Raw genomic sequence first — 10,392 nt, forward strand, 5'->3', positions numbered from 1 at the left:
CCTCCCCTCCCTCCCCTCCGTGACCCCGCCCCCTGGCCCCCGCTCCCTCCCCGCCGTGGCCGCGCCCCACGGCCCCTCCCCTCCCCGCCGTGACCCCGCACCTTGGCCCCGCCCCTCCCCGCTGCGGCGCCGCCCCCTCCCGAGGCCCGTTTCAGGTTGGTAAATTCTTTCGGGGAACGAGCCTGGCAGGCTTCCTACAGCCAAGTCATCCCGTGGAAACCGCCGCGCGGGAGCGGTCCCCGGGTGCGTTCGCCGCAGCTCCCTAGCGGGACCGGGGCCCCGAACTCAGTCACTGAGTCGCCTTCCCGGTGCATAAAGTGGGACGCGCCGTGTTTGCTGGGACTCCAGGCCGGTGACCGCGAGCGTGTCCGTGCTAATGGAGTCATCAAGTGCTTAGGCAGGAGGGGCGTCGGGAGGACTCCTGAGCCTCATAGTGAGCACGTGGCCAGGAAACCGAGGCCCGGGACGGGAAAGGACTTTGCTCTCAGACACAGCAAGTGTGCAGCGCAGGCTGGACTCCAGCGCAGGCCGGCCGGACTCCCAGCCCTGGGGGTGAGGGGTGGAAAGCTGGCAGCCCTGGGGGTGAGGGGTGGAAAGCTGGCAGCCCTGGGGGTGAGGGGTGGAAAGCTGGCAGCCCTGGGGGTGAGGGGTGGAAAGCTGGCAGCCCTGGGGGCAAGGGGTGGAAAGCTGGCTTAGCAGAGAGACGTCCCCTCCTGGCGTGGGCCACTGGGACTCTGCCTGGATGAACCCTGGAACAAGGGATCACAGCCCTCTGCTTTGCTCCCTCAACGCTGATTCCTGTATCTCTTCCCCCATAAAAATGTAAAATGTTTATTAGAGCATTTATTAAAGAACATTTGGAGTTTCTTTTTCCTTTTTATTGAGGAAATATATACATAACATAAAATTTACCATGTTAACCGTTTTTAAGTGTATAATTAAGTGGCATTCAGTACGTTTACTTTGTGCAACCACACCACCATCCACCTCCAGAACTTTTCATCTTCTAAACTGGATAGAGTTTCTTACTTTTAATTGTAAAGCTGAATTGAACCTCATGTATAATTGAAAACAAAATTCCTCCCAAATTAACCAAAAATTCTTCCCACATATAGGGGAGGGGGATTTGACCCTCAGAAAAGAAGTACAGGCCACAGGCAACCCTTTGGGGCTCATCTTTGGCCTTGTCTTGAGCCCAAATACGAACCTGTCTTATGCCCAGGGCAGCTCAGAGGAAGTAGGTTGGCTCAGGGCTTTTTTAGTCTCAGGGCTGAGGGTGAGAATACTGCAGCCAGTCCCAGCCCTCATCTCACTCACTCTCCAGATGTTCAGGGTCAAGTGGCAAATCAGTTGGAGGTCAAGCCAGGCCTCCCAACTGGGCCATTTCCTGGGCCAAGGGGCAGGTCAACACCAGGAAGCCTCTCCTTCCGGCTCAGAAAAGTCCACTCATTTCTGCCTCTGGCCCCAGGCTAAGCACTCCTCTATCCATTATCTCATGCCCAGCCTTCTGGGGGCCATTGGAGGCCAAGAGGGCAGGGAATGGGAGGAAGTGGCTGAGTCAAAATTTGAACCAAGGGCATGGTGTTTCTCAATGCAGGCAGCACTGGCATTCTCATTGAGATGATTCATCATGGGACGGGACTGTCCATGCCTTTCAGATGTTTGATATCCCTAGCCCTGCCCACTGAATCCGAGGAGTATCTCCCAGTCATTGTGACACCCAAAACTATCCCATGTAGTATCCTAGGGATCAGGAGGAGGGAGACCCTACTCCTCTCACGGGGTAGGAATTTTTGTGGTTAGTTTAGCTGCCATGGCACACAGTGGGGCTCAATAAATGTGCTTCCCTTTCTTCTGGAAGCGGGTAGTTCTTGTCAGGGAGATGTGAAACCCTTGGTCCTGGAAGCTCTGCTGTGAGGCAGGGCGCTCACCCGTGTCTCATCTGGGACCTTGAGCAAGTCATTTACTCTTCTCCAGCCTCTCGTCCCCACTCCAAGCTCTTGGAGCAATCTGTACCCTCTAAAATGAGAAGTTTGCAGTTGAAGTTTGCAGACCTGAGGATACACTGTGTGAGGCCACAAGGGGGCAGCAATGGGCCATAATGACCTTGCCCTACCCAAAGGAGCAGGAAAGGGACCTCCTCTGGTGTCTGAGGAAGGGGCCACATGTGGCTTCTAAGAGGGTCTGCCCACCAATCCCCCAGCAGCATGGTGCTGCCTAGCAGACTCTGGGCCCTGACAAGCAATTTCAGAAAGACAATCCTGGTTGTTTATCCCTAGGCAGAGGGCTACTCCCTCAGAGCCTGTTTCCCCACATGTAACATGGAAATAGTGACATGAATCACATAGGCTCCCTCCTTCATAGGTGGGGGGATCCATGAGGTACCTGAGGGGAGGGAGGAGTGAATTTACAAACTCTAGAGTGCAGTAGATTTGTGAGGTTATGCTGGAATGCCCAAGGACACTTGGACAGCTTGTGATGTCCATCAGTCATCACAGCCCCGCGGTGTTTCTCTTCCTTTTCACACTACTGGCTTCCCCGGTGACCAAGACGACTGGCTGAGCAGTGGGCCTGCCACTTATCGCCAGCAATTGAGGGAGACAGAGGTGAGGACTTGACACATTCCTCCTCCTTAGCTGGTGTAGGGCTGGGCCTCTTCTGCTCAGTGAGGAGGCCACATAGTAGGGACCAGGGGGACTACTCAAACCATGGCCCTCCTTAGGCCCCAGTCCTTGGAGAAGGCCTAAGATGCTGTCATGCAGGCCCCGTCTACTAGTATACCACCCCGGATGTGCTTGGTTTTGTCATCTGTGAAATGGGCATATTTGCTGGGTCCCTCTCTCAGGGTTGTTATAAGGACCAGCTGGAATAAACGATGTAGAAATGCTTTGCAAGACTATGGCCCTTGCTTGGTCTTGGAGTGGGGAAGAGAGAGAGAGAACTCAGACTCATGGGAGCTGCCAGGTGCCTGCCCTGCCCTGGGTTCTTGTATCCCATGCAGTTGGTCCTCATTAACTACCGTCAGAGTGTAGGCATCCCTGTCCCTTCTTATAGATGAGGTGGCAGGTTGGATTTCCTAAGAGGGCTGCAACAAGAGCTACCTCACATTTCCTCCTTAAAATAGGATGTGGACACTTTTCCCCTGGAAAACGTTACCACTGATTGTGGCAGGAAGTGACACCAGATGACTTCTGAGGCTTGGCCATAAAAGGTGACACAGCTTCCACCTGGTTCACCATGGAACACTCGCTCCTGGAATTCAGCATGAGGAGCCAGACCACGAGGGATAGGTGTTCTGCCATCTGACCTCCCAGCTGACAGCCAGCATCAACCACCAGGTGTGGGAGAGCTTGAGCCACAACCAGCCCGCTGAGCCCATTAACCCCAGAACTGAGAGAGAGGAATATAAAGGATCATTGTTTTAAGGCAACAAGTTTTGGGGTGACTTTCTATGTAGCAGTCACTGGTCACTGGCTCAGGGATGTGACTGTCCAGAAGGCTCGGCTGGTACGTGGCCGGACTAGGCCTTGTGTCTGTGTCTTCCAAACTTAACCCCACGACCCTGAGCTACTTCCTCTGGTTTCTGGGGTGGGTTTCTCTGGCTTCTGTCCCTCCCCACTTTGCAATGGCCAGGCTGAAACCTTAGCCAGAGGTGCCCCAGGGGCAGTCTGCAAGGACAGGCTCAACCAGACACAAATTCATGGTTTATTACACACAGCAATACCTATCTACACAGAGAGGGGAGGCAAGTCGCTGGGCCAGAGCTGGTGGCTGGGACCTTTGTCACAGGTGGGGAAGCCTTTCCTTCGAGCGCGATGCTCAGGTCGCAGGCCCCCTGCTCGGGCCAGCTGGGAACCACACCGGGATTCTCTTCATCTGTACAGTTCACCCGGAAGACCACTTTCGGCTAGCGGACCAGAGTGCTCCTGGGTGGGAGACTGGGGCCAGTGAGACCCAAGCTCTGAGCTAGAGGCCCATCTCCTCCGGCTGGCAAAGTCTCATCACACCCCTGCTCTGGGGTGGGGGGGACAGACAGGAAGCAGCAGTCACTCCAGCATGGGCCTTGCCATCCTCCACACTTGGTCACCATGGGGCTCCCTGCAGTTGGGTCCATGTGGTGGTGATCACAGTGCTTGGCCTATACTCCTCGCCAGAGGACATGTGTTCTCAAACAGGCTGGCTTCCCGAGGCCTAATGAACTTGGTGAGAGCTAGACCTGCCTGGGGTGCTTTCTACAGCTCCCAGTACCCAGCTGCAAGTGCTGGGTGGGAGGCCTGTCCTTCCTGGTGAACCCAGGGTCCGGGAGGGTGAGCAGCTGGCTCTGGCTGAAGAGGCTGGAGCAGCTGCAGGGCCGTCCATGCCCCAGGTGCCCCCCCCTCCCCCGCCGGGGGCTCTGGAGCTTCAGGGGGCAGGCTCTTGTAGGGCAGCTGGGCAGCCAGACGCTCTGCTAATCAGGTGACTGAAGGCCCAACCCGGCATCTTTGCAACTTCGTCTGAGCCAGGCACCAAATCCTACGGTTGCCCCTCAAGTACACAATTCCCTGATTGGCCTGTCCACGTTCCTGCCAGCTTCACATGCTGATTGTTCTGGGGCTGGGCCGGGCACATGCTCAAAGGTTAAAGGCCACAGGCAGTGCATCCCATGGAAAAAAAATCAATATATTACTGTTTTGTTTTTACAAAAATTAAAAATGTCCACATGGATCTGTACAGGCAGTGAGCTGGGTTCTGATCACTGGAAAAGGAGAGAAAGACTGAGGTGAGGAGGGGCCATGAGGCCCCTGGGGCCCTCCCTGGTCTGGACCTCATCCATCCTGCCCATTTCCCCAGGAACAGGCAGGCCCCCTCCCCTGGTCCCGGGCTCCTGGCTTCTACCCCTCTCAGGGGGGCAGTCTGGACCAAGTCCCACGGGGCGCTGATGGCTTTGCACTGGCTGGGCCAGATGCTGAGTGAGCCCCATGCAGCCAAGGGTGGGCTGTGCATAATCACCCAGGATTATGGCCCCAAGCCTCAGGTCACACGACGACGGGAGAGTCAAAACTAGGCTGTGACAGGGAAACCTGGCTATTCAGTCAGTGTTGGGAGCCACAGAGGCCCACCTCCAGGCCCCTCTTGTCTCCCAACTCCTCCCTGCTTGTCCCGGAGATTTCCCTACAAGGTACCTTATGCCAGCAGCCAGGCACGGGCAGCCCGTCAGTGCCCTGGAAAGGAAGAAGGTTTCAGTGATGGGGGCAAGGGCTGGTCAGCTCTCCACCCTGGCACACTCTTGCCCTGGGTGAAGGGATGACAGCCCAGGGAGCTGCCAGTGAGGTTGCTGGAGCCCATTGAAACAGGACCCGAATGCCTGCCCGGTCCATCCAGGCGACCCAGGCACGGGACAGACCACTCCTCACTGCACTTGTCCTGAGTGCATCCCCTGGGGCTTTGTTGGGACACCTGTGCTGGGGGCAGAACCGGGAGGACCCTGGAGTTCTGGGCTCATGCTGTACATCTGCTGATTGGGGCGGGGGGCGACCTAATGGCCATGACCTGGTGGCCATGACAGTGGCTTTAGACCCTCACCCTGAGGGCCTGAGAGTTTTCAGGAGTTGAAGAGGATATGGACAGTTCAGGAAGTGGGATCCCCCTCTGTGTGGCCCATCCTGGTCTCTGTGTCTGGATCTGAGCCACGGGGTCAGGAGGAGGCCAGCAGGGGGAAACCTGGGCAGGGGGTTGTCTGGAAGCATCAGCCATTACTGCTCAGCAATCAGACACAAGTGGGGGGTCGTGGGAGATGGTCCTTAAGCGGCCTGGAAGATGGGGGACTGGAGAGGGACAAGGCTGATCCTCTAGTCCCTGGGGGACCCTTGGGCAAAGACACTTCACTCTGTCCAAGGCACACTGACGTGCATCCAGCAGGGGCGCAGGCTGGGGCCTGAGGGTGGTGGGGAGGAAGCAGGCAGGATGGGGAAGGGGGGCAGATGCCAGCACAGCACAGCACACAGCAGGCCAGACCATGTACCGCAGGGCAGGGCCCGCTGCCCCTCGCCAGGCCCTTCGAGCCCGGTGCCCCTCGCTTGCCTCCGCATTTAGGATTTTCCTGTTTCAAAGACAAAGACTTCATGACTTGGAAGGAAGTCTTGGCCCAGGATCTAGATCTGCAGGGCCACCCTGTTCCCTGCCGCCCTTGGTACTTTTTGCATGTGCTCACTGCTCAGATCTTCATGTCTTTTTCTCATTGCCTCTTCAAAGCCATCTGAGGGTGGGATAGTCTGAGGGTGGGACAGCACCCCCCTGTACGGATGAGGAGACTGAGGAACAGGGGGCGAAGTGACTCACTCAAGGTCAGAGGACTGGGCCTCTGGGGGTCCCCGGCCCTGACCTTCCTTTTGTAGGTGGCCTCTCCCCATGCCCCTGGCAAGGGGGGGGCAGGTATGAATATCCGGTCAGGTTTAGGATGGAAACTCAGCTGTTTCATTTTCCCTGTCTTTTCTGAGCTCCACTGAAATAGTCTGACATGTAACCTCTGCTGACTTCTAGAAAAAGGAAACTGAATTTTGGTTATTTTAGGCCCTGGGTCGGATGGGCCATCAGGGGCTGTGGTGACACAGCAGGAAAGGAGGAGGCTGTGGGAGCAGGGAAGGGAGGGGAGGAGCAGAGGGACAGCATGGGGCCACCCAGGCAGAAAAGCCTTCTCCCGGGTGGGACAGATACCCAGAGAGGTAAGGGCGGTCCCACCCTTCTCTATGGACAAGGAAGTGGAGTAAAGAGGGGCAGTGACGCTGGAAACAGACTCTGCCCCGCGGGGTCTCCCTTTCTATAGAGGGGATGGGTCTCAAGTTGCACCCATGGTAGGGTCAGGACTAGAGCAAGAGGGCCCTCTGTGATGGGAGTGACAGTGATGGTGGCCCTGGCAGTGGAGGCAAAGATGACATGAAGATGCTGCAGGAGGCAGCAAAGACCTTGGTTGGGGCTCCCCTCCTGCTCTGACACGTACCACAGGGCATGGCTGGTCCAGTCCTGGCGGTCCCGGCTCGCCCTTCTGGCCCTTCACTCCTTTCCGGCCGGGGATGCCTCGCTCCCCCTGCACAAGAAGGGAGACGGGGGTATGGCCATGGCTGCCATGCCCAGGATGCCTCCAGCACCTCTGAGAGATGGGCCTGGGGCTGGCAGCCACCCTGCCCTGCTGCCCCCATCCCAGCCTCCACCTGCTCACCCACCTCTCTCTGCCTGCTTCTTGCCTCCCAAGTCCTATCCGCCTCTTCCCTCCTCTTCACCTGCCTCCCTCCTTCTGTCCCCTTGCCCCATCTCCTCTCCAGCTGCCCCTATTTTCTCCCCGCCTACCCCACCTTCTCTCCACGTTCGCTCCGGTCGCCTTTCTCTCCTCGGGGTCCAGGGAAACCCTGACAAGGGGATTAAAGGTTAAACCTGAAAATGAGGTTTGAGGTTTTCCTCTCTAATCTGTCCCTCTCTGCCCCTCCCTCCATATTCATGGTACCAACTGGCCCAGTCCCAACTCCTAGGCAGGCTGATGTAGGGACATGCGTGCCTTGAGGACACCGGCACTGCTTCCTCTGAAGTAGAACCCTGTCGGAGTCTGTGGATGGAAGCCCCAGCAGTTTGCCAGGTGGAACAGGTGGGTGTGGCTTTGAAATGACACCTGAGCTCTAGGCCTCCCAGAAGGCAGCTGTGGCCATGGAGTCTTTAGCTCTGCCCTGACGACCTCCCTGAGTCCAGATGTCTTCTTCTCCTGACCCTTTTCATCGATGGAACAAGCCCCGCCCAGTCAGAAACTCAGGTTAGAGTTCTTCCTTTTCCTTGTCTGCAGTTGTTCTTCAATGTGACACCTCCTAAAGTCTAGGGTAGACACCATTAGCCTTGCAGCCCTGTATCTGGTCACCATTTCCCTTCTAAGAGCTACTTGATTTTCCTGGGAACCCCCTCCTTTCTCATACTTCATTGACTTCACTCCTAGCTCCAGGATGGAGCATGTGATCAGGCCTGGCCAATTAGGGCACTGCATTTTTCTGGCCAAGTGATATTTCAGCATTGACCCAACTGGGGTCAATGAGAGTTGATGAGACATTTTCTAAAAGAGTAGAGAGTGAGCCCAGCTGGCATGGCTCAGTGGTTGAGCATCCAATCGAACCAGGAGATTGAGGTTCGATTCCAGGTCAGGGCATCTGCCCGGGGTGTGGGCTCCATCCCCATCGGGGGCGTGCAGCAGGCAGCCCATCAATGATCCTCTCCTGTCATTGATATCTCTCTCTCTCTCTCCCTTCCTCCCTGAAATCAATAAAATATATATTTAAAAAAGAAGAGAGAGACAAATAGTCTTTCTCCAGAATTTGGGCCTGGAGAGATGCAGGTCTGGAGCTATTGGCTCCACCTCATCATCACGTGGAACTTGGGATGATGCCCACGCAGAGGAATCACATACAAAAGACGCTGAGAGGTTGTGTTGTGTTGACACACTTGAGTCCTGGATCCATGTGCTGTACTTCTGGATTTTCAGTTATGAGTCAGTTTAAACCAGTTTAAATTGTGTTTTCTGTCTCTTGCAACCAACAGACACTTGATCCAGTCAACCTTGGACTAATACTTCCCCTCCTCTCCTTCCCACTATACTTCCTTAGCAGAAGCCTCATCATTTCTCACCAGGATATTGCAACAGGCTCCTTACTGCTCTCCCCACTTCCCGGCTCCAATGTATCACCCATCCATCATCTATTCATCCATCCACCCACCCATCCAAAAAGCACCTACTCTGGGCTGTGCATTGGACTTGGCACTGGGAATGTAGGGGACACCAGGCAGTTGTAGTCCCAGCCCTGGGAAAGGGGTTACCAAGCCAACCAGATCATGCTACTGTACGTGCAGCATGAGGGCAAAGGCTACACACAGGAGGACCTGATCACAGTGGGTGGTGAGATACTTACATCTAGCCCTGGCTCCCCGGGTCTGCCCTGAGGAGAGACAAAGAGAAGGTGTGAGGGAGCGTAGCTGCTGGGAATTTCGGCCCTGTAAGTTGTCCACAAGCCTGAACTCTGGCCCTGAAGTGCAGGGGTTGAACCCCCAGGGCCGAGTGACACCACAGTGTGCAGCCATAGGTGGGGGGGGGGAAAAAGGTGGTTACCTTCTCTCCTTTGGTTCCTGGCAGCCCAATAAGGCCTAGTGGACCAGCTGGCCCCTGGATGAAAAAGGAATGAATTAAGAGGCATGATGGTTATAGGAATTAGCACCTCTAACGACAAACAAGGCTCATGACACTCACAGGCAGGCCGCTGGGGCCTCTCTCCCCTGACTCGCCCTTCTCTCCCTTTGCTCCATCCAAGCCCTGGAAGTGAAGGGGGACACAGTCAGGGGAAAGGGTCAGACAGATGGAAGGCCAGGAAATCTTTGGGCCTGTGGGGGCCCAGGTGTGCAGGGCAGAGGGACAGATTCCAGGCTCTGTCAGGTCTGGCCTGGGTTCCTTTCTGTGCAAACAATCAGAATGAGCTTCAGGTGTGAGCATTTTACCTTTTCCTGAGTACTCATGGTAGGTGGTTGTGCTCACACCCATTTCACAGATGAGGAAAGAGAGGCACAGAGGGGGCAGGGATGGACCCGCATAGCATAGCAAGCAAGTGGCAGGACTGACTACCAACTGAGGTTCTGAGCTCCATCCCTGACAGCGTCTGCCTCTTCTACACGTAATCTGGGGAGGCCTTGGGAAAAAGAAGAGCCAGAAGCAGCACATCTGGCTGGCCACATGCTCGGCCCACTCAGCTCTGGGAGTCCATGACTCTGAGTCCTCAAGTTGGCCTCTGAGCTGGAAAAGCAGAGATGGGCTCCCTCAGGGGAGGGCAAACAGTGAGGCCAGCTGCCTCCCCCTCTGTGTGGCTCCTGGGGCAGGGCACACTGGCAGGCCACACTATGGTTTTCATTTAAGGGCAGAGGACACAACATTATGTAATACACACCAAACCCAAGACTTCATGTCAAGGCTGTGGGCAGTTGAGAGACAGATGTGCATGTGGGGGCATAAGGGGAAGTGGCAATGAGGGGGGAGGTGCAGAGCAAGGGGAGAAACAGCAAGGAGGGAAAGCAGTGGACTGGGGCCCAGGCAGGAGGAGAAGGGGTAAGAACAGAGCCCCAAGTGTGGGCATGAGGGGGCACCAGCCTTAGGGGACTCAGAACATTCGGGCCCTGGGAGGATGCAGGGCTGGTCTGAGGCCACGCGTGGGGCCCTCACTTGGCCCATTGGCAAGGCTTTCTGAAACTGTCCAGGCTGTGAGTCTGCAGCAGGTAGGGGGTTTCACCCACGCCCCAGACTCACCTTGGGACCCTGGATTCCCTGAAGACCCTGGAGGAGGAGGAGAGAGCAGATCAGGGCCAGGGCCCTCTTGCAGTGGTCACGTAGGCTCGCAGGCC

At 56.2% G+C, this 10,392-nt stretch overlaps 1 protein-coding gene and 1 long non-coding RNA gene across 6 annotated transcripts in view; one reads left to right on the top strand and one right to left on the bottom strand.

The window, feature by feature from the left end:
* The first annotated feature begins 127 nt into the window (after positions 1 to 127).
* On the top strand, positions 128 to 3,430 carry LOC111826118. Its single transcript, XR_002829363.1, has 2 exons — positions 128 to 2,606; positions 3,125 to 3,430. It is a non-coding gene; the product is annotated as an uncharacterized LOC111826118 (long non-coding RNA).
* Positions 3,431 to 3,687: 257 nt separating this feature from the next.
* The window catches only part of COL23A1 (collagen type XXIII alpha 1 chain), a 254,521-nt gene continuing 247,816 nt past the window's right edge, over positions 3,688 to 10,392 (bottom strand). For all 5 annotated transcript variants that reach the window (XM_023754032.1, XM_023754023.1, XM_023754035.1 and 2 more), the window contains 8 exons: positions 10,298 to 10,325; positions 9,254 to 9,316; positions 9,116 to 9,169; positions 8,919 to 8,945; positions 7,329 to 7,382; positions 6,977 to 7,063; positions 5,163 to 5,201; positions 3,688 to 4,735 (listed from right to left, as the gene is read on the bottom strand). In XM_023754032.1, the coding sequence (XP_023609800.1) occupies positions 4,733 to 4,735; positions 5,163 to 5,201; positions 6,977 to 7,063; positions 7,329 to 7,382; positions 8,919 to 8,945; positions 9,116 to 9,169; positions 9,254 to 9,316; positions 10,298 to 10,325 (355 nt within the window). In that variant the 3' untranslated portion in view covers positions 3,688 to 4,732. The remainder of the gene's footprint in view (positions 4,736 to 5,162; positions 5,202 to 6,976; positions 7,064 to 7,328; positions 7,383 to 8,918; positions 8,946 to 9,115; positions 9,170 to 9,253; positions 9,317 to 10,297; positions 10,326 to 10,392) is intronic.

Source organism: Myotis lucifugus, unplaced genomic scaffold, assembly GCF_000147115.1.
Source record: "Myotis lucifugus unplaced genomic scaffold, Myoluc2.0 scaffold_1, whole genome shotgun sequence".
Taxonomy (NCBI): Eukaryota; Metazoa; Chordata; class Mammalia; order Chiroptera; family Vespertilionidae; genus Myotis; species Myotis lucifugus.